The sequence below is a fragment of the Gallus gallus genome, chromosome 5 (assembly GCF_016699485.2).
Source record: "Gallus gallus isolate bGalGal1 chromosome 5, bGalGal1.mat.broiler.GRCg7b, whole genome shotgun sequence".
NCBI lineage: Eukaryota > Metazoa > Chordata > Aves > Galliformes > Phasianidae > Gallus > Gallus gallus.
Window position 1 is genome coordinate 36,526,832 of NC_052536.1, and position 24,571 is coordinate 36,551,402.

The following is a 24,571-nucleotide window of genomic DNA, read 5'->3' on the forward strand; positions in this document are numbered from 1 at the left end:
TGCGAGAGAGGCTGAGTCTTAGTATTTGGAACTTAAGCTGTTTGGAAAATGAAAAAAAAAGTAGCAGTAGTAGCCTTGTTAATGTCTATCATTTTTGCTTCCCATTTTACTGTTCTAAGACTCTTCCTAAGTTTGAATAAACATTTTGAAATCTGGAATGATGTGAATGATGTAAACTGAATTTATAGAGGTCTGTATGTGTCTTTGTGGAGGTCTATACGTGTCTGTCGTAAAAGCCTTGGGGAGAATTCTAATGGACAAGCAGAACCTAATAAAGACTCTGTGTGTTTCAGGAAAAACGTTTTTCCCTTGTTTTAAGTCCTGTGTGGAAAGGAGAACACATGCTGCTGTGATTTCATGTTACTAGTTAATATTTAATTACCGCAGCGAATAACACATGGTAGAGTGAAGCTTGTAAATATGGGTGTTTGCATTTTTATTATTACTTTGTACTGACTTTATGATAAGAAAATGACTCCACAAAATTATGCTGTAAAAAACATCAGAAAGGTACACCATAAAATGTTATCTACTTTAAGGAATATTACAATTCTATTTTTAAATGGAACTCTCTCATTGATGGGTTTTACCTAAATGAGCCCTTTGGCAAGAACAGAAAAGCTGAAGACAAAGGCCATCTTAAAATTTTACTACAGTGGTATTCAGGAGCAAATAACCTAAAGCTTGTCATTTTGTGATTTTTTTACTTTGTTCAGAGAAAAAAAGTAAAGAGAAGTGCAAATTTGTGAGATGGTTTGTGAGAGAATAAAAAAGTAAATAATAAATGCAGAAGAGGGACATGGTGGAAGAGAATGTTTACCATGTGCAATAAATGGCTTATTTTCAGAAGATTTTTTTAAGATTTTTTAAGATTTTAAGATTTTACTAGACTGGAGTTTACAGTTCACGAGGGGATTCACAGTTCTGATTGCAGACGCTTGACCATTAGAGGCTGTTATTTCTGGTGGTCATATTTGCCACAGATTACTACTGTTTCTTCACTAGCCTGTTAGATTTCCTCTCATATCAGGCCATTGCCATAAGGTACAGTTTCCCTACCTGTCTTGAAGAGTAGAAAAAGAGAGAAGGAAGACACGCTGCAAGAATCAAGGGAAGAGCACTTTATAAAGGAACTGGAAGTAGGATAACATAAAGGAAAAAAGGCAACACCAAATGTGAAGTGGTCATGAAGAATAGGAAAGGAAATAGTGAAATATTGGACTGCAGAACTTTTGTCTGTTGAACAGAAAAGGGAATGAGTGCCCTCTGGGGGAGGGCAAAGGGAGGAGGAGCACACATTCTGAGGACAGATTGAAAGTTAAAGATGGAGGTGTTACAGAGTTTACATAACAGCTGGCAGAGAGAATAGATCTGACTTTGAACAGATATAATAGATGACTTCATTTTTTGCCTAACAAGAATTATACAGGGTATATGTAGAAATGTTTAGAGGAAAGAGCTGCTTGTGTGTGACAGTTGTCGAGCACAATGGTGGCGTCTGGTAGTTCTAACAGCTGCTTCCACCATACCTCACCTCAGGAAGATAGACTATAGTTGACAGCAGAGCCTTGGCTCTCTTAGGTTTTTTTCATGTTGCTATCACGCTCCTGTGTACTGGCATTAAGAATAATTCTGAAGGAAAATATGGTCAGAAATATTTTGTCTCAAGTCTTTCTGTAACAGGGGGCTGTTTTGTTTGTTTATTTGTTTGTTTACTTTTTCAGCAATATCTGATAGTAGTGTTACCAGGATTTAATGCTGTTCTTAATCAGAGTCAACTCAGCAGGAAGAGATCAGTTTGTACAAAAATACAGGGAATTAACATTTGTGGTATTTTGTAATTCTTGAGCCTGTCGTGGGGATGTTCATGGATGTTATTTAGTGTTTCCTGATTTAACTTGAGAAATATTTACTGAATGAATGTGCAATAGTAATAGTTTTAATAGTAAAAATGAAAACAAATATCCAAATGACTATTATCTTCAAGTTTGATATAATATCCCATAAAGTAAGAGGAAGTAAGTAATCTTGCTAGTAATAAACTTTGGGTGGCGATAACTTTCAGCACAGAAGCATTTTCCATTTCTTCAAAGCTCAATTTAGAGTCCCTTTTTAGATGTTATTTTTCTTTCTTGCATGTCATCCATTAAAGATTAGCCGTGGAAGGCTGGAGCATGGAGAGATTATGAGTGGAAGAACAACTCCTGCAGAATAATAATCAGTTTTTGGTATTTAATGCTGTTTGACTTTTGCAGACACATTTCTTATTAACCTTTGGTACAAACAGAAATCCAGGTTCCTGATAGCTCATGGAGAAGATGAATTCAAGATCCTCTTCCAATTAAAGTGAAATAAGGCCAATATTGGGCTTTAGCCAAAAGAACTCAATAGTTCCCCAACCCTTATGTTTATAAACCTAAATATGAATGACATTTTACAGTTTAAGTAGGTAATGCATGCACTTTCCTAACTTGCTTTTAGTGCATAATTCATTTCTATACATATTTATATGATTCTGAGCTTTTTTGTTGTTGTTGTTGTTCTATTCGTGCCTCCTTGTGCAGAGTTACTTCTTGAGTATTTTTTCAAAATATTTACTGATATATAAGGGAATTTTGAATCTAGCTGTATGATTTGAATCCTCTATATGGAAAGGTCTATCTGTCTAAAGGACAGGAAAAAGAAAAAAAAAAAAAAGAAAAACTACAAGGTAGGAGTGTTGCAAGTGACAATATCTTAATTTTTGAGAGCTTAATTTGAAACAAATTAATTTTAGCTTCAAATGGTCAGAATCATCAACTGTCAAAAAAGCAGCATGCAACTCTTTGGCAATATAAAATAAGCAAATAGGTTAAAAATATGAACTATGAAGCTATTGATGGGGTAAAGTTTTTTTGGTTTTGGTTTGTTTTTTTTTTTTTTAATAAAAAGCAAGCCAGTATATTCTGCAAATTACATGATTAGTCTGGCCCCTTCTCTGTTCCCCACTGCATGGTGCTAGATGTACATAAAGAATTGGGGTATATTCATGAATATAATATAAAGTTCTGCAAATAGCCTATTTCTTGGGACATTAGAGGAACTCTTATTTTAACTTTCAAATCATAACTTGCAAACTTCATTGCAGTATTTATCATTTTCCCCCTGAAGTAAATATTCAGACATCAGCAACTATTCACTGGAAAAAAAAAAAAGTTTAACAGTATTATTGTTTGAGTTTTGAAGTCAGCTGTGTTTAGTGTACTGGAAGCAGAGGCTTAAGTATTGTACAAGGATTGCCTTTCACAAGAACTGCCTTCGGGTCTGTGTATAATACTCCCTCCTATTCTTTACCCACTTTATTTTTTTTTTAATTGAACTAGGATCTGAGTACACAAAGAAAACTCTATACAGCGCTGCCACTAAGCAACTTTAGCCTTTTATTAGGAACACTGTGTTTATATCATTGGAAATGTAGGAGCAAATGAATGCTGTGCACTAAATACGTACAACAAACACAAAGCAATAAAGAAGTCAGTGTGTTCTATCAGTGTTTGTTCAGATTGCTTTATCTATAAAGTCACATTTAGGTGTAAACGACTTGTAGTCTATAATTCCTGGTATAGACCAGTGAAAACTCTTACTCACTTTTCCTGTGATCATCTTATCACTATTCTGCTTTTATTTTGTCAATTATAGGTTATAACTGAAGGTAAATGAATGGTGGTTTTCAAAAAACGACAGCAAGCAACTTAAGTTGTCTGTTTCATAATAGCACATTTCAGCACTGTTTTTAAGTCAACAGTCAACCCCAGAGCTCGTGGTAGTTTGCCATTAACCTGAATGAGAACAGCATCGGGGCCTTAGGCTTTGAACGTTTCCAGGGATTATCTGCATTTTGCAACATGTATGCACAGACCAATTAGTGACACATTTTAAAGGCTTTCATAGCAATGCAGTAAATCTGTTTTTCAGTTTATTTGCCTATGATAAGAATGACTTCTTATTTAAGAATTGTGAGCACAGTCATTAAACCTAGTAGAAAAAGAAGTCTCAGAGGATTTTAATTTCTAAATTGGCTGAATAACAAATGCATACATTTGTATTTTTATAAGACAATCAAGCATATATATCTACATGGTTAAATAAAATGTAATAATATTGGCCCATCTAGCAATGGTGAGGATATTTCCAGGTCCTTCCGTGATTAGATAGACAGAGATCAGGTAGTGTAGGATAAAAATGGGATGGCTGATAAAAAGGAAAATGCAAGAATTTATTGTACTCCATTTCACCTTAGTTTACTTCCCTAATTCCTCACATCATCTAACTGTTCCTCAGAAATCCAAAGTGAAAGCACAGCAACAAAAATCCCTAAAAAGCTTCATTTAAAAGTCTCTGCACAATAAATTTCAACTGACAGTTCTTTTATGGAAGCAACAGAGGAGGATAAACAAGAAGCTTATTACAGAAATCTTGAATTCAAAGTATTATTTGGCCAAGTTGTTTCATGTTTCTATTTTTAATTTAGCATAATATATGTCCTCAAGTGGTGGAAAACAAAATAGTTTTTGTTTCATTTTTCTTGTGAATTCAACCTTCACTCCCATCTTAGAGATATATGCCTATATGAGACAGAGTTTGGATAATAAAAAAAAAGTTTGGCAAAATTACTTATGATTATTTCCAGAAAGTCTTGAATATTTAAAATGTCATGTGCATTTTTAATAACAATATATCCTCTTGTATGTATGTCTTCTTTCTGTAATGGTGGGAGTAACCAAGCCAGTTATCTTGATTGTACCGGAATCTGTGCTAAAGAAAATCCCAAGTAACTTATTTTTCAGTGATCACTGACCATGAATACTAAATCTTCAAATGCAGAATTTTTATATTCTGCAACAATATATTATCATTAATAGGAAAAACTTGCTCACCACGTATTTTTCTTGAAAGCAGCCGATCGCTAAAACTTGCGTTAGTTAGAAAAGCACTTAGCAAAGTTTTTATTGTAGTAGTTCAGAGATCACCTTGTTTTCATGTAATCCAAAGCAAAAATAATTATTGCATAACATCAGTTAATGTCAAATACTTTGCAAAGACCAAAACATCATTGTTTCTGTAAGCTTTATTTATCTTTAAAGTCAATTTTTATATTATTTTAGTATTTAATGTATCTTATGAGTTGGTGGTGTGGGTAATGCTCTGATCTTTTTCTCATAATGTCATGCCTGTATTCTTGCTTTTAAATACAGGTATGAGTACTCTTAAGTGATTTCTACTGATGTAGATATTTTAAATCCTAACAAGTTCTTGTTTCTTGACTCTCCTTTCTTTTCTTGTTTTAATTTTTATTATTTACGTAGATGGCCTCTAGGAAATCAGCAAACAGTTTTTTCCTGGGAACTGAGCTTCCCTCTCTTCTCCCATAGATTTGTTGTTTGGAAAATGTGAACCACTGTTTAAACTAGAATGATTTCCAACATGCCTTCTCACTCCTGCTGTGTTTTAAAGGTAGCTTAAAAAGTGTAGAAGGCAGGTTTGCCAAAGAATCAGGTTCAACTAAGAAAATATGTACACTGCTTTGACTCAATAAACTCATACTCTGTATGGTTCATCTTCTTCATATTTACTTTTGCCCATATTAGAAAACAATTAGCTTACTAAACAAATTTGAGTATTTGGGAAGAAAATATCTACTTTGAGTCTCTCTCATTTGACTAAGAATTACATGATATTTGATAAGCTTGTTTAAAAATGGACATATCCAAATATTATTGTAAACACCCATTGATTTGTTTTACCTGCAATATAAGTATTTTACTTAGTTGGCTTACATAGTAGCTAATAATATTTGTTAATGTAATTTAACTGCTGTGAACCTTTACTGAACAAATATTGAAATTTATACAAGTCAAAGAAAGAGAATCTCTAATGACTTTTGTAAAAGCTTCCATTTAATAGTTAAGGAGAAAAGTTTATATGACATACCAGATGCAATTAACAGTAGATTTTACATTTAATAAAAAGAAAGAAGCATATGTATTTGCTTTATTCATTCCATCATAATTTGCATTAGAGCTGTGGGTGTTTAATGAGCAAATTCCAGCTAAAATGCTATATTGATTTTCTAAGTGAACTTTGTAATAGCTATCTACCTTACAAAAGCTCTCTGTTTACAATTGTTTTCTTTACTAAAAACTAAAAATGTTTTAGAATTGATGAGTTTAGCATAATGATTCTTTTAAAATAAAGAGCTCTTTTAGAGTATGCATGGATTTTAGTTACAAGGAGAAAGATGTTATTAAATTATTCCAAAGCAAATAAAGTTTATTCAACTAAATAGTAGTCATACTTGCATATTTTACAAGCATTGGAAAATAATCTTTTTTCTTAATTTATCGCTATGGGAATTGAACATTTTAACTCTTGATTCTCATATGTATATGAATTTGAAAATTACACAATTCATTTTAGCTTAATTTTCCCCATTCATTCTTCACTTTGTATGTCATTTTCATGCTTGAAACATAAGTACTATAGGAATTTGCGTTTCTTGTTGGTCAGGCCTCAAGATAAACAGGATAGGGTTGGTTGGTGTGCCATTGGAATCTATCCAAGAAAAACCTCATGGTGCCGACCAGAGCAGTGGGTGACTAAGTAGCTGGAGCAGGCATCAAGTCAGTATGCCAGTATGGGGTTTACTTGGATATACCATACCTTGAATGAGACTTTGGAACCTGCCTTGTTACGTTCGGTTACTTTTTGCCTGGCATTTTAAAGAAAATTTTGGATAGTGATCTGGATATTTTTTTGCTGTTTTTATTATGGGGGATTTTTATGTCTCTTTCATACACTTTAAATTATGTGACTTTACATGTCACATGCCTTCTGAAATATTTCATTGAATGTTTTGTCTTATTGCTATACTGAAACCTGGAGGTGTATGCATTTTAGTGGCTTATTTGTAGAATCTTGTGAAGCTCATAATTTGGATGAGTTGAGTCCATGAGGAAAGTGCAACACTCTGCAATCAGTTTCCTCAAAGTCACAAAGACTAACGTAATGCTTAATCCTTGATTGGAAATGTACAGAAGTGGCTTATTCCATGCTCTTTGCCCAATTTTCCAATTAGTCCTTATAATTCTTTAACCGAGGGTTACTGTTCCGATACTGTTTCTATTTGTTTTTAAGTAGTATTTAAGTTGCAGTAGAAGGCATAGTAGTCTGTGTGGAAGTTCATCTCTGCTACTTAGCTTTCAGGAATCAAACCCAACTTCTACTTGTGACTCATCCATTAGTTCAGTCTGAATGTTGAACATTGTTGAATAGCAACATACTTCTGATGACCTGAAATTATATAGCTACTGCAATATTCCATACTATATTTTCAAAAGGAATTTTTTAAATGTTAAGCACAGTAAGAAATGTGCAGGCATTGGATAACAAAAACCTCTAACCTAAGTTCAGCAGAAGCTGTGGCTACTGAAGGAATATGAGGTTCTGTAGTCCACTGAAATGAGTTTGATGAAGGGTTAACTATTTCTAAGTATTTTTTTGTTATTTCCTGTGGTCAGTGTCAGTATTATTACATGGTATTAAAATCACTATGCTAAGAACCTTTAGAAAAAAAAAAACAATTTGTGAAAGTAAATCACTTTTTCATAGCCAATAGCTAAAAGACAGTATTTTGTAATGATGAACCTTTCAGTGGGAGAAGAGTTCACTGTTCAAGGCAACCCGCCTCTTGGTTGTTATCAGGGATGGTGAGATTTGAGATAAGCAGGATGCTTACGTCACTTGAAAAATCTCTGTGAATGTTTTCATAACACTGTACATAAAATACTGCTATACATACTGCTGCTTCATGCTGCTATATATACATGTCTTTGGTTTCAAGATGAATAAGCAATAATACAGCTTTTAAAAGCCTGTGTAGTCATTTATTACCACTAGTTATTACTCCTCAGAGAGGGAATTCGGTATGCCAAAACACAGTCCTGCTAAGTGTACTCACGTGCTCAAGATTCATTTTAGCATTCAGCAAATGAGAGTTTTCCATGCTGACGTAAGAGATGAATAAGGTGTGATAAAAGAAGGGGTACACTCAAAATAAATAAATAAAAGAATATCCCCTCCCCCCCAAAAAAAGAACAATGAAAGAAACATAATCAATTAACCCCAGAATAAGTGCCAATTCTGTAGTTATTTTAGAAAGCTTTGTACTCATTCCAGCAATTTTCATGCTGAAAATTGCATAATATTTTCAGTTACAGCTTTATGGAAAGGATTCTCTGTGCAGTATGTATCACTGGCATAACACTAGATGTAATGACATAATTTACTGGAAAAACTATAGTAAACGAATACTTTAAGGTACAGATAGATAATAAAACTAGACAATAAAACTACTTGTATGTTCCAGATCCAGCCAGGACATAGTGGTTCCACTGTGATGTGCCTCAGAGATGAAGCACTAGTTTCCCTATTAGCACAGATCTCAGCAAGCTAAACACAAGTCTCATGATCTGAAATGCATAGTCTGCCCCATACAGTTTGTTCTTGCTGAGCCACCTACCTTTGCAGGCATTGGACTCCTGCAAGTGCTACAGATTTGTTCCTGACTAACAAACTGTGTGCGTGCAGTTTTGCAGCTGCTTTATTCATGCCTAAGTTTTTTCATTCCACATCAAGGAAAGCTGTCTTGTTGTGAATGGCAAATAAATGTTCTAAAAAATAATACTGTTCATGTGGAAGAAGAAAATACTCAAATGGGAGAGAATTAGATCAATGTTTCATAAATGTTATGTACATATCAAGATTCAGGCTGCTGATGCTGATTTCTTTTGGGGTGTACAGGGCTGGAGGGGTGAGGATGCATCTTATTAAACCTCTGTGGATTTTTGTGAGATATGACTGCGCCCCCAGAAGTAGCATTTAGCCTTTATCTTCTTTTGTCCAGTCTGCTGTTACTGTGCAACCTTTTCCCTTTTTGCTTGAGATGCAAAAACACTTCTTTACTTCTCTGTTAACACACTTCTCTCTTGCCTTGAAAATCTTCCTAATTTGTCTCCCAGCATTCTTTTTCAGTTCATCTTCTCACCCATTTTATTTCACTCGTTATTTGTGCCAGTGATATAGCTGCTACCAAAAAGTCCTGTTTTCTTATACTCCTTTTTAGTGAAGAGCAACAGAGTGTTTTATTTTCCACTATGAAGGTCTTGTGCAATAATGTACAAAGGCAAAGTAAGGGTAGAGAAAAGTAATTATAAAGGCAACAAGGATAATCTTGATTGAGGTAAGAATGGAAGCATAAAAGCTCCATATGAAGAGGAAAGCTTTCTCTGCAGTCTTCACATAATGATTTCAGCAGTGGTTCAGAGTGGAGCTGAGAGTTCTGACAGGAGTAAGGAGGTCCAGCAGTAGTGGCTTAATACAGAAGAGTCTTGAGAAGAGTAGTAAACATTGCCAAAATTCTAAAGAGACTCTAGTATGGTATTAGGAGACTGTAGCTAAACAGAAGCTCGACACACTAGAAGAGGAGCATTGAGAATTCTGGGACTTGCAGACCTCACTTGTAGTTTTTGCTGGAGGTACCTGTGACGATCAGGGGAGGATATGGTCCTCTTTCTGGGAGCAACAGCAGCCTTTTTTCTTTGGCATCCCAGAAGTCCCTAGACATTCAGGCTGTAGGGTTTTATGATGGCTGTGAGGAGATTTGCAGTATTGCAGAGGGAAATGATGAAAGTATGAATAAAGATTTTAGTGGAGGCAGGGTGGGGGTAAGGATTCTGGCAGTGTGCCAGATGGTGTTAGACATATTGACAGGGGAGAGGCAGGAAGAAAGAATAAGCTCGGGATGAGGAATGACTAGAAGGTGTTAGTTTGCTCCCAAGGATAGACAGTAAATCTTAGTTTATTGGTACCTAATGCTCCAAGGTCCATGTATGCAGTAACAGATAATATAACAGTATATTACACAATAAAGCAAAGGCTTGGCAGGGAAGGAGACATGCCAGCTGTGCCACTTTTGTGATACTAGAGATAGACATGCTGTGAAAATATTAAAATTTTTAGTATTAATGTCAGTGTGTCATTGTGATATGAAGAAGCGTGATGATAGATGTACTTTCAATGGGTCATTACTCTTAACTCTATGTACTGTAGAAGAAACCTACTGGTATCTCATATGATTTGGAGATTTAAAAATTACTTTTCCATGAAGAAAGTATGGAGAATGCAAAGCAAATCAATTCCTTGCCCTGTTTCAAGGGTGAATTTGAAAACCCATAGCTTAATTTCATTCTTGAAAGAATTCATTTCAGCAGTCAATAGCTATTTAGTGTTGTGTCTGAAGAGTAATAGAGACAAGAGTAATCTGAGGTTGGTGGAAGAATGTTGATTTGTGGAGATGCTGACAGTAGCCCATGTAAGTGTACATAATGGTGTATTTCCCTGCCAAACTGTTACCAACTGTTACTGTATGCCAAACATACTGGTTACTTTTGCAGCTCTGGTGGAAGAAGTTTATTCTGCTCAACGGGAACGTGACAAGGCTGTCATGGCAAGGCTTAGGTTAGCCAACGAAGAGAGAGATGAAGCATTTCTACGAGTACGGCGTTTAGAAGAGTCACTCAAAGAGTAAGTCTTTACTTCCTGTCCTGTGCAGAAAGATTGTTATGTGGATCTGTACTGGTTGTAAATTGTTCGACAGCAGTTACGCAGAAGATCTTACCTTAATTTTTTAGCAATCTTATGACACCATATTTTTCTCTAGATACTAAGTGCAAGGTGAACAATTTGATTACAAAAATTAAAAATATAATCAAGAGCTTTGGTATTGATTTATTCAGAGATAAGTAAGAGGAATGTGACATTTTACAAGGATCTTTTGACACGAAGTACAAGAATGTCAGTCAGAAGTTGCAATGTATAGAAAATCAATCAAACCTTTAAACCCAGGAGATATTTCCTACAGCAAAACTTCTACTAAGTATGTGGATGATTTAGTAAAAATATGTTTTCCTCCATATCTTTAGTGTAGGAGCAGTTTTAATGCATGAAGGATATTCTTAGTACTTTCTAGAAATTTGTGTATGCCATGCTAACCCAACAGAAATAGTCAATCTATTGATAATGAAAACTATTAAGTCAGGAGAGGAAGGTCATGAACAGCTTCTTTTCTGACTTTGGGATATAGGTAGCCTTGAAGCTACAGCTTGCTTCTTCACGTAACCCTCCTCCAATCATCTTGGTTACCAACCAGTTGTAACCCTCCACATTCTAGACTGGCTGAGAAATTTCCTTGCCAAGAGAAATGGAATAACATAAATAAGAAAATGAGTAACTGAAAGTTAGTACCTCTCATGGAAAATATGCATAAATGTTTGTGGAAAGTCATGTACATGAACTTATCTACTTGTATCCTTGTGAATATTTGTCTGTTCCCTGAGATCATTCCACCACAATACTTGCCCTATGTTCAGTATAGGCTAAAATTACCTTCAGTCTCACAATTCCCTGTGGAATCTGTTTTGCTTGTTATTCATTTCAATTTTTCATTCTCCTTCTTTGCGTTACAATTCTGTAGTTATACTTCTATTGCTTATCCACTTTTTCTTCCCACTTTCCTTGTCTGTCTTTTAATTCCAGTTCTTTATAATTTCTTCCATAAGTCAAAGAAGAATGCAGAACAAAATTAAAAGAGTAGTAGCTAGATGAATATGTGCAAATATATGCCAGAGAGGAAGGGCAAGCAAGATAGGAGGACGGGGGGAGAAAAATTAGTATACTGAATAACATCCAGTAGAAATTATGTTCTCTGCACCATCTTTCTTAATATTTGCCTCTTTCCTGATCTTTTTACCCATTAAGTCAAACTGCAGTTTCGATAAGAATGTTGTAAACTATATCAGACAGTATATGTAAAGGTTCCTTGCCCTGTTCCATAATTTACATATAGTATTACCTCAGTTCATGCTGACTGCAACCATTCCCACAACCTGACTATCGACAAGCTGAGAACAACCCTTCCTTGACCCTTGTCAGTCAGCTCTGAAACAGCACCTTCTCAATAATGTGATGTTTCTTCCTAAAAGAATATTACTATAATAAAGAGAAACATTGCTTGTTGTGGTTGCTGGTTTGGGTCCTGGGGGAGGAGGCTGCAGTCTTTTTTGTTGAAGCCTTTGGGGATTACAAAATCAAGAAGTCCACATGTGCTAAGCTTACAGGATGCTTTTTCATGCAGCTGTACACCTTGAAAGCAGAAAGCAGTCAAGCAGAGCCAAGATTCTTGCTGGACCACCAGCCTGGCTCAAGCACGCCAGCTTTTCAGTACATTAAGCATCTTTACTAACTATGTAATGCTTACCTGTGGTGACAAAATATACTTTACTTCTACCTGGACTTACAGCGTGTTGCAATGAGAGGAGAAAGCCAGGGTTGTGCTGAAAAGAGTTGAATTGAGGTGCTTAAGGCTCAGATACCCTCTGCAGTATTCACAAAAGTAGAGTGATTCTGAGACTTTGCCCCTAAGTTACCTCAGTATATAGCTTCAATAAGTCTCATTCTTACATGCTTTCTTTGTAGTTAACCACACAAGGAAATTACTTTGCTCAGCCTCTTCATTCTAAATAGTTTAATACTGTGGCTGAATGGAAATTTTGGGGAGCATTCACCTTGCCACTAATCCTTTGGTAGGAGCAGTAATGATGACATGAGCCACAAGAAACTTAGTTTGTTTTGTTTAATTTGGGTGGTTTATTTCCAAAAATGTTCTATTTTTTCCAGCTACTACCGTTCTTCCTCTTGCAGTTGTTTAAAATACCAAGCTTTCTGACTGAGAGGTGAAGCCTATAGAGTATTGCTTGTAATGTTTTTAGACTAATTCTGCCACAAGCATCAAATTTTAGAGCACAAGTCACTCCCTCCATCTGCTTTGGACTTGTTCCAACCAGAGATTTCTACAAGAGGGCAATACTGAACAGGCTGCCAACCCTTATCAAATGCTTTAATGCTCGCTTTAAATTATGTGCTATAGCAATTCTATTGTCATTATTTAACTGTAGCAACTGAAATTCTTTCTGTTCTGTTAGCCCTAGGGTACATGTTAGTGTAATGTGTGCAGAGATGGGGGGAGAAGGAACCCTTGATTATTGATGTTTGAAATCAAGAGAGACATCAAGGCAAATACTCAGCTCTGGATGCTGCTTTTTAAAAAATACTGTCACCTTAGAAGAACACATCTTCTGTGACAGCAGTATGCTGAAAAGCTACCCTTATGGTAGAAGTTCATGTTCTTTTTCCCACCCCCCATTTCCAGTCTAAGGTGTCCTGCTTACCCAGCCTTATGGTTGGCTGGCTGATTTGTTGACCCATACTTTTAGCAGGATAGAAGTCCTCTAGAGAAGCCAGGTCAGTCCTGCCAATTTACTTTGGCAAATACTGTTCCTGTCATCTTGAATACAAACTAGCTTAAGATCCATTTTTAAGTCGCTCATGAAGTGAAACTTGCAGCAATAAATACAAAACCAAAAGTAAGAACTCTACGAGAAGCCAACTCAAGGAGCCAGTTCTGATTTTAAGATTTATGTTACTTTATGAATATATCTATAACCGAGCAAAAATTAGCTTTTACTTCTGTTTTTTTTGTTTGTTTGTTTAGTTCTGATGCTCAATGTAGGTGTTGGAATAATTACTGCTTTTAAAGTTCATATAAACATACTGTACACAGTAGTGCATTCTGAACTGTTTCTTTTTTATTTAAGCAATTAATTTTTGTATGGTTGATTTACTGTGCATTATATGTAAAGCTAATTCTTTAAGGTAAAAGGTGCTAATGTTCTGGCAAGTGCTCTATGATGTTTGCTAGCTAAAGTCTTGGCGTTAGAGCAGCATCTGTCACAGCACTGAAAAAGTGTGCGTTGCTGTATAGCAGATGTTTAGAGGCTACTATTTCTGTCTTTTAAATAGTATACAAGTGATAGAACTATTTTTTGTAAACGTGACTGTTAAATATGTAGCAGTGAAGTGGTGTAATTGTAATATACTCATTTTTTCAGAATAGAGGTCTCCTCAATTTCAAAATACATATGTATGTTGTAATGATATGTTGTCCATATAATTAAGCTTAAGTAAAATATATACTATCCCGTTTGTTAGATCTTTGCACTATCACTCACTGCTTTTGCACAGTGTTCTACTGTGTATAACTAAATTCCTCATAACGTTTTTATATTTGACAGATTAAAATGTGTGCTATGAAATGAGATGGGGGAAATCAGAAGCAACTTATTATGTGCTTGAATAAGAACTTTGCAGGGGGTTGTCCTAACTTGCTGTTTTGTGCAAGATACAAAAGCAAAACATTTTCAAGGAAACTTCAACTAGTCCATTTCCTCCTTTTGGAAGACAGGTGGGAAAATAATTACATAAAAATGAAAAAGAAAAACAAACCACAATCTTTACAAAAGTCTGGTTCTGTTACATTTGTGGTGTACTAAAAACAACAAAAATAGAATGTTGTGTAAAAGTTGTAAGTCCAGAAATAAATAAAATAAGAGCATCAGTCATTTCTATCACTGGGGAACTTTCTTCATCTAAGCACATATGAACAATTGATCCTTGTAGTCATATATAGCAGTAAACATTAATAACTTAACAGTCTGAAGTCAGTGCTGAAGATATGGAGCATTATTGAAAGATGGAGTCGAGCAGGTGGCACTTTAATATGTTCAGTGTCATGGTTGACTCTAAAGACTAGTAGAATGAAATTACTTGAGGTTCTAAAGATTTAAAAAGCGAACTCATTTTGCTGCTCTAAGGAAATGCTACTGATCAGGCTTTCTGTGTCCCTTTTTTCTAGGCTAGAAAATATTAACCCTGAAGAAAATGACATGGTAAGCCATTCTCTGAGGAGATTTCTTGATGTCAGTCTTATATCTTAGAGGCTTAAGTTCAATTGAGTGGGTTTCAAGAACTAAGATGTGGGAAAAAGAAGAATTGACACACTAATAATGTACATCTTTGCTGCAATATGAAAATTCAATAACTTCACTCAGTCAATTTACAATTCACATGTGCCTATTAATTAAAACCCTATATTAAATAAAATATATTAAAACTTCATGTCTGACTAACATATAATGCTGTTGGTAGACATTACAGGAATTACTGAACAGAATAAACAATGCAGACACAGGGATAGATATACTGAAGAATGGAGCTATAATTCTGAATCGAATACACAGGACCAAGGAACGTAAAAAGAAAATAATAGCTGAGGAAATGAATGCAGTGATAGAAGAACGGGATGCTGCTTTGTCTCAAGTAAGTCTCTACAAGTATGTAATCACTCAATACCAATTTTTTATTTTATTTATTTATTTATTTTTACTTTGGGGGAATAAATTTACTTTGTTAATTTTCTTATGCTGAAAATCTCAATAACAGCCCGTATAATAAATGGCTGATTAACAAGCAACAGTTTCTTCAAGGCAGTAGTGGTCATTGGTCAATGACACCAATCTATTTCACAGGAAGCATTGTGTATTCCTTCTACCTGGTCACTAGCCGACCCTTTAAAAATAAATAAATATAGTGTTCATTATACTGAGTAATCTAAAAAGGTGTTAAGATCTTAATTTTTCAGTATTCTGTAGCTGTATAAAGCAGTTTGTGATTGGGACTCAAGGATTTGTGAAGAGTTATAAGTGACAGAAATGTACATTGAGGGAAGATAAGACTGTCTGACTGCATGTGGCAAAGCAAGCAGTTCTTCCCTTTATTGCGTTACATTAAGGAGCTGAAAATTGGCATGTGGTCCTTGACTCTCGATGTTTAACACTTCTGCTATGTAGCTTAAAACAATCTGATGTATTCTCTTCTGCTCAGATCAATCATTCTCAATGCTTTCCTATCGTCACAGAAGAATATTATCTTCGTTCTCTTCACCCCGGAGAGCGTCTCCTTATTTTTCCTATCTCATAGAAGAGTTGTTGTGTTTGGGTTTTTTTTCCACAGCTTTTTTTCCTATTTTTCTTTTTAACCTAGATTTAACTCGATAGGAGTAGTCTGTAGAAAGAGGAATACTAAGTAGGGGTCTACATTTCACAGAATTTTAGACTGAATGAACGTCCTTACGCTTTCATGCAAGGCAAGAAATTTCATCTATGTCTTGTTCCAATATTGAAAATTCCAATGTCCACTGAATGTGAGCCTATATCTAAATAATTCTTTAATTCTAACAGAATTCGATTTAAAGTCAAATCTGCGATCTTGACTAGTATTAATGATGATTGAATTTATTTTGTATTGGCATGTCTTTCTGTAAAAGATACTCTTCCACTCACTCTGTAATTCTCACCTTTTTATTTATTTATTTATTTTTGCGATCATTGTCTTTGCATTGTATCCTACTGCAGCCTCCAAAGACTCATCTGCTTGGTGCCTAACATTTTTTGTGTCTGTACCCTACGTGCACTACAAAGGATGTTAATGTTGCTGATGTTAATGTTGAAAGTTCACTTTTTCACTGTGCTTTCTTTTGCTCTTATAGTAATGAGGAGCAGCGTAGCTATTAGGGCACATACAATTGTTCTGCCAAAAAAAGTTATGGTCTTTATTTTTTAGTTATGATTAGATTTCTTCTTTGCACAGGGCATTTGGAAGGTGGGCAGCTTATAAGAAAAAAGCTTTTGGCACAAGAGAAGGATACTTAGATAGTTTTATTTTTCTTCTGTGAGATTTTGCTTCTTTGGTGAAGTAAACTTTCAGACACGCTTGAACTTTAAATATTTTATGAAGGATATCGAAAGAATGTCATTGTAGGTTGTTATAATATACATTTTAATTGAGTTGATTTTTAAGCTGCCTGTTCAAAAAATAATATACAGACATTCATACAAGTCTTTCTTCCAAGTAATCAACTTGGAAATTAATAAAAATCATTCTTTTATATAATAATGGGTTAACTGCCACAGCTAGCAAAGCTGTCCTTAGGCCTGACAGCAAAAAGCACAGGTAATGTTACATAAGTAGTGCAGATGAAAAAATAAATAAATGAATAGAACAAAACACACACTCCCAAAAATTTTCAGTATTTGGTATTAAGCTGTAATCCTGTGATAGTGTTTGCAATTTATAATACCATATTTAAAAATTAGTTATTGTTAATAAAACTTTATTACTCATGTGTTGTGCTTCCATATATGTGATTCTTTTATGACTGTAGCTATCAAACCTAGAAAATAGATCCTATCATTTCAACTTGCATTTCTTACTTGATGATTCCTTGGGAATTCATACAGTACTTGAATTATTAGTAGTCTTTTGTTAACATTGCAATAGCAGTAGTTATTACAGTGCTAACAGCAAGAACAATAGGAGAGGGATTCCTACATTAGACCGCAAAGGGACTAGGAATAATTCAGGGGATGTATATGCTTAGCATAACAAACGCAAATTATTAGAAGTTAGATCTGAGGTCGCCTCAGGTGTTCATAACATCTCCAAGTTAAAATCTTTTTGTTTTCAGTGAAAGTGACATCAAATATAAGGGTGGATTGATGAGAACAGACTGAGGCAAAGCAGAGATAGAGTAAGCCATTAGTATGCTGTGCCTCTCTTGGAAAAAGCACTTTTAAAGTTCAGAGGCAGGGCAGGGCAATGGAGGAAGCTAAATACTTCCTGACACTTTTTGTGAAGGCTGTGTTGCTCTGTTTCTGCTTGCTCTTGTGCAGTGCTGGAGACAGCAATGTCATTTTAGTGATCACCATAGCCAGTTCCATATAAGAGAAGACTGCCTATCTGAGAATAAATGTTGGGACAGAAGTTTAATAAAGCCACATCTATTATCCTTTGTAATAGATTTCTTCACAATACCGTGACAGCTGACAAATACCATAGATATAAGTAGTGTCTGGAGTTTTACATGTAGGATTTCTGATTTTTCTCAATAAGAGAGAGTAATACAAAAGTTTTCCCTCTCAATCATGTTGCTTTGATTTCAAGGAAGTTCCTAGAGAATAGGCAATCGGTAAACTATGCATTTCTTTTGACCAAATATATGCTGGCTGATTTCAACTCATCTTTCAGTAGCTTAGCAAAAGCTAGGAGTTTTACAATGCCTTCCTGGTAGTTATACTGTGAAGGTACACTTTGCTGGACTGTGGCTGCATGCATTCTTGGTAATGGTTAGCTAGTTGTCATTCTTCTGTTTAAATGTCACTGGAATAATTTTTTTATTCTTAAAAAGAAGAAGAACTGCCAAAGTCTTAGAAAGCACATGAAAAAATTCTTGGAATCTTCACACCCAAGCACCTCTCCATCTTTTTTGAGATTTTAAATGTGAATGTTACTTCTCATTAGGAAGCAAATAGAGGCACTGCTATCACTGTATTGAGCTGCACATGTGTATGTAATCTTAGATCATTCACTAGATTGCTGAGCAAATATGCAAACTACTTTTTGTGTGTGTGAAAACAAATAAAATGGTATAAACTCAAATATTTGATACTACTTTTAGTATGTATTTTCAAGTGAATAAAAAACAAACAACTAAAGCGTGGCTAAACATTGACATCCATCTTCTCTTGTACCAACCTCCTTAAAAAAACACACTCAACTGTTTGGTTGTGTTTGCTAAGATATATTTGTTAGTGAACAGATATTGTGTTGTACTGGGAGCTTGTGTCTGCTTTATGACTGATCCTCTGAAAAGAAAATGGAGAAAGATGCTGACTGTCATGAGAAATAAAACATAAGTTTCTTGTCTTTAATGTTCAGTTTTGTCTTCAAGGAAAAATCTTACTTTCCCAGTTGGTTATACTGTAATTCAGCCTTTCTTCCAGAGTCTTTCTTGCTTGATCAAATCGGGTAGTGACAGGCATTTAGAAAAGCTCACGTATGGCCACAGTCACATTGTGGAATCTTCATAAAATAATTTAAAGAAAGTGGTTTCCAGCAGGAGGCAATACAGTGCAGTATCTCAGACCACCTATTAACCATATCGTACCTTATGGACAGGAATGTTAATATGATTACAGTTTGCAGCTGGAGCTGTGACTTGAGTAAGTCATTACAATCACTTATCTTTTAGAGAAGAAAGGGGACCTTTCAGTTGGTACAGCTTGGAAGAAGTGATTTTATAAAACAAAATAAGAGATGGCTTATCGTTCAGGGTGTTGTGTGTGTGTTTTTCATCCTAACTTTCATTCTGTAGATAATTTTTAATTGGCAAGTCACTTCTAAACAGAATTTTAAATATTAAAGATGTTGGGTTTTCTATTTAACAAAAACAAACAAAAAACCAATAGGTTTCACGGCTGGCAAAGTATCATCTGTAATACCCTGATCTTGAAGCAATAATGTAACTGGCAAGCAGACCTGGTTTTACAGCTTTGAATAGTTTGATCACATCCTGCTGTGCAGGAACATGCTTATGACTGCTCATGTAAAAAAACTGGCATGCACCCAGCTGCTCATCTGGAGCAAGTTTAAGTACCTTCCTCCATTTTGAGGAACTGTTTGGCAACAAGCAGGAGTTTATCATCATTGAAAACAAAGATGAGAAGCACTGTGCTTGAGTGCCCATCATTATCAGCTTCAGCTAATGACTAATAAACGTCTGCTGTTAGAAGCCAGCTTCTTGCTGCCTTTTTTTAATGTCCTGCTCAAGCAGTTTTCCTGCTTTTTGTACCAAATAAGGTTTACAACTCTGTTTTCTATGTTTCATAGAGCATTAAGGCATTCTCAGCACCTCAGTGAACCGGTCTTACTGAAGTAATAAATTCAAGTGTTGTCATACATGTAAAAACAACAAAGGCATATATAAATGAAAAAAAAATGAGTTACATATCTTGGGTTCTTAATTGGTGAAGGGTTACAATGTTACACGACTCTGATCTTAGGACAAAGATAATTCCTTTGCAACCCAAACCACAATTTGGGATATTATATGTATTACATATTAGCAACCAGTAGTTCAGTTTTACATTCTGTGTTTTGGTACATTTAGATGCTTACCAAATAGGGATAATGACTGAGTTCTTGTTTGCACAAACGTGTTTTGTGGTGTCCTAGCTGCTCTTCTATCTTTCCCCTTTTGTCTGTGATAGCTGGGAAATACAAGAAAAGAAAAGGTAGAGTGAATTCACAGTTGTTTGTGAGCAAGACAGCTGCTGTGGATTATTGATGATTTTCAGTCACGGGCTTATTTCAGGAGGAGAGAGAAATTAAAGGGGCTGTGTATTGTAATTTGAACATCCACTGGTTCACACTTGTGGCTGATTAGCTTTGGGCATGCAATGGCAAGTTCCTGTTGCCTAGTTTGCAGTGAGAGGTAGCGGACGAGTAGGCAAGGGGAAATCGCTTGCAGGATGTTTAAAGGAGAGAAAGGGAGCTGCCTTGCAAGATGTTCCTTTTGCTGCACAGTTTCTTCCCTACCTAGCTGCTTTATTCTTCTAAAAATAAACCAAGCTGGAAAAAGAAGGTAATTATTTACATTCTGAGATGATAGGTACACCCTGACTCTCTACTTCAGATATGTTTCTGCTACTTGGAGCATGAGTGTTTTCCAGGGGAACACTCAGTTAAATATTTGGCTACATTCAGAAGATGTATGAAGTAATCTTTTTCTTCTGAAGTAGCTATTTCAGTCCACAAGAACCCAATGTAGAGGAAACTGGCTGAACAGAATCCTCTTGATATCTTTCATTGGGAACTTTTATTTGTGTAGCATTCTCCTCAAATGAATAATGCCTATTTAATCTTTCATTGTGGTTCTCCTTTATTTTGTTTAATTGCTGTATATGAAACAGTTTTCAGACCATTAAGAAAAGTGAGGTGAGATATTCAGGCAGAATAATAGAAGGTCAGACAGAGAAGATTTGAGGACATCATACGTCTGTGTGTGATGTCAGTTTCCTGATGTAGCAGAGGTTACAAGCTGTTTGTCAGCAGGAGTTTGTTAGTTGTGAACGAAACTCCCTTTGACTTCACTGAAGCCAGAATTTCACTAGTAAAAGTGAGCGTCTTGCAGTTTATTCCTTAGTTAGACTTCAGCAAGGCTTTGGTAGCATGAGGTGGTGGAGTTTTCAAGTTAATGCTGCTCACAACTGCGAGTGCAGGTCAGCTGGCAGGACACCAGTGGGGGAGAGTGGAGGAACTGGAGGAAATTACGCTAAAGAGCTCTTATACCTAACTTTTGTATTTAGCCCATGAATGCTAAGTATGGGTAAATATGTAAATGTTAATGCAGTGTTTCCGTGAAGAGAGGGATTACAGTTAGTCTTTTTGAACTTGTGAAGCAAATTTTTAATTGCTACTACATTTCCTCTTTTTACTGGCATAAGGTTTTGGTTGAATGATGCCCTGAGACACATGATTGTTTGCATTGTTAAATCACCTGTTGTTCCTCTGCAAACAGTGTGTTGTGCAGAATTCAGAGAATACATGTCTGAATGGTGTTTGAGAGCATGATCAAGCCTTGTGCCTTTAATTGTAAACTTTAATGAATTTCCGGTAGAACGTTCATCTTTTTTTCAGTACCTAGAATCTCCTGCCCCTCTGAAAATGACAGTAAATTTGCATGCAAGCTTGTTTGATTAATTGCTATTTGACACTTCTATCATGGTGCTAAGCTCTAGGTTCACACAGCTTAGACTTCCAAAGCAATTTCTGGAATTAATTTAAATATTTAATGTCAAAACTGTAGGATGACATAGAAAAATGTTTTGTATGCTTATTGATCATCTGATTCAGTAGCAAAAATCCGTGGAGGAAATTTCCAATGTGACACAAGCAGAGTTCAAACAGTATTCCCTCTGAAGACAAGACTGAATCATTATGTGTGTAGTAAACTCTATAGGTACCAGACTGTTTAGAGGTACTCAAAGTATGTTTTCTGTGGGGCAAGTTAGGTGCTCAGTGTTAATTTAGATTTGGGGCAGCCTACCTGTTGGCTAAAACAGCTCTGATTTTCTTGGGAGTTAAAAATGTCCATCTGTATGTTTCACATTAAAAGCAAGTTTTCTTAGGCAATATTCTGAGAAATCTCACTGCAGAAGCACTTTGTTATTTTGGGCACTCAAGTTGAGTTTGTGTAAAAATTCTTTCTGATAGATGACACACAAGATTTCTGTGCTTGATATTTGTATTTAATGTAGAGTCTGGGAAGGATGATGTCTGACCTGCATTCATTTCCCTTCTTTTTGTTACTCTCTTACTACTTGTTGAATGTTCACAGTTACAATGGTGATGTCGGTTATGTCTTTATGAGCAAGTGGTTTGAACAAACAGGAATGAATCTGGAGTAGGAAATAGTTCCCACCATCTGCCATCCACATGAATGTGTTTCTGAGTGTGCTGTGGGGAGGGGGGCTCTTGTCGGATTGGGTTGGTTTTGTTTATGCAGAGGTGAGGGGTTGGTTGGTTTTGTTTTTTACTTTGGGCTGGCTGTAGCCTAGTTCTGTGAACTGAATGCTCATTTGTGTCAGAGTGCACCCGGTGCATTCCTGGAGTGCATCTTTGAGTTTGCTTTAATCAAAAAAGGAATCCATTTCACGTTGTCAGAGAGCGCTCTGTGGTGCAGACTGAAGCAGATGAAATAGAGACAAGTTAGAGAAATTCCAGATTGCACCTCCAGTGCAAGGTAGCATGCAAATTGTACTTTTTCAGTGAAAATCTCTGAAGGTCATTGAGAACTTCAGACAAAAGTTTAAGGTTTAAGACTTCCTTATTTATAAGTATAAAAAGGAAGAATGAATCCTTTTAATTGAAGCAAGTATTCTTAAAATTAGTTACATTAATGCTCTGATAGAGTATTAAATAAAATAAAAGGTGAAAGAGGTGACTTCAGGAAGGAGAGTAAGATTTTTAAAAAGTATTAAAAAATATATCTAGGAAGAAGGAAATAGTGCCACTTTTCAAAGAAAGTATCCCACTATGTTCTTATGCACCCTTTTTTGCTTTGAAAATTACTAGTTACTTTATATGCAGACTTGTCTAATGAAGACTTTGGACCAGTCCACGGGACATAAATCAGCTTTGTTCCTTCAGTGAGAAATAGGTTTCTGAATTACAATCAGAAATAGATTGACGTGAGGAACGTAAAGTTAGGTTTTAAGTACGAAGGAAAGATATCTTCCTAAGTTTATAGTGCTAATTATGCCACTACCACAACATCAGTAGTTGACTGAGAATTTTGTGGACATGGAGCTATGGTAAATGAATAGAAATGCTTTTTGTTGACTTCATTTATTTTTTTTTCCTGGAGACCCTAAAATTCATCTCATTCTAACTTTCTAGAACTGCTGTACCCTCCTCAGTCATCCTTGCTATTCAGGATGTGTTTTAAGCTGTAAAGAGAGGTGGTGATTAAGGACATTTATGTCCAGTAGTAACAGAGAATGTAAGGAAAAGTGATGGTAATGGTGCAAATCTGGTTACTCATTTTCAGTAGAATGGTAGACTACAAGTGAAATGTAAGACTTAATGACCACTATTTTTATTTAAATTTCTCTCTAGACATTTAGTCATTTTAAAATGAATTGGTAACAACGATTGTCACAATGGAAATTTCCCTGCTTTCTTTGGTCTAAACATTGTGACTTTTTTTTTGTTGTTGTTGTTGGAAGGCAGTTTCTGGAAGTCCTCAGACTTGCTGAAGTCAACTAAAGTATTCTGGTCTGCATTGTTTTGTGGCCCAGGCAGGAAAGTGGAGGAAGAAAATCCATGAATATTCTCTTTGTGAAAGAAAGATTCACAGTAGCATTGTTTAATTTATCTATGTCTCATTCACCAAGTATGCCTAGATCTGTTTGTTGTATGGCTTTACTGTTTCGTGCTTCGGATGGAGAGTATCTAGGATTTGCCCTCTTTTCCATGTTCTGTTTATTCACTGTTAATTATTTTTCAAGCAGAGTTGCTTTGAGAAGAAAAATTTAGCTTCCATTACCCTCTATTGCAAATGAAGGACAGACTTTTCTTTTGCCTGTGGAGTGATTGTGAGATGCTGTTGTCAGGGAACTTGTTCATGCTTTCTGATGTGAATGTTTTATTTCCATTCTCTTCAGTAGCGTTTTTAAAGTATTTATTATTGAGCGTGCTGTGGGTATGCACAGAGTTTAAAAATATCATATTCTCATTTATGGTTTACATTTCTACTGAAAGTACTTTTAAAAATTACCCAATCCAAGTATGTAGAAACACTTATTTGCAGGCCTTTTATAAAGCTGAAATTTTGTAAAAAGCATCAAATTTTGGATATACCCCCCCAAAATAAACTAACTGCAGAAGAAGAACAGTATTAAACCATAAAAAATGTGGCAACTTTTTACAATTCTAGAATTATCAGAAATACAAAATTTATGTTCCTGATGTTCCTGATAAGTTGCTTGCTACAGTATACTACATTTTTGTATTGTACTGATGCAGGACAATGCAAAATGCAGAAGCAGTAATGTTTCTGAGTATTGTTGTTCCTTTTTTTTAATCATTGATAACATAAAGTTGATGTCTTTTGTTGGAGAGTGTTTTAATGTTACCTCTAATTAATAAATTTATGTTATAAACATAGAAGTGTAAGTATATT

The 24,571-nt window shown here is 35.5% G+C and overlaps 1 protein-coding gene across 16 annotated transcripts in view; it reads left to right on the forward strand.

The window, feature by feature from the left end:
* MIPOL1 (mirror-image polydactyly 1) overlaps positions 1 to 24,571 on the forward strand; it is a 182,372-nt gene that overhangs the window by 50,794 nt on the left and 107,007 nt on the right. For all 16 annotated transcript variants that reach the window (XM_046941959.1, XM_046941956.1, XM_046941958.1 and 13 more), the window contains 3 exons: positions 10,491 to 10,620; positions 14,846 to 14,879; positions 15,139 to 15,309. In XM_046941959.1, the coding sequence (XP_046797915.1) occupies positions 10,491 to 10,620; positions 14,846 to 14,879; positions 15,139 to 15,309 (335 nt within the window). The remainder of the gene's footprint in view (positions 1 to 10,490; positions 10,621 to 14,845; positions 14,880 to 15,138; positions 15,310 to 24,571) is intronic.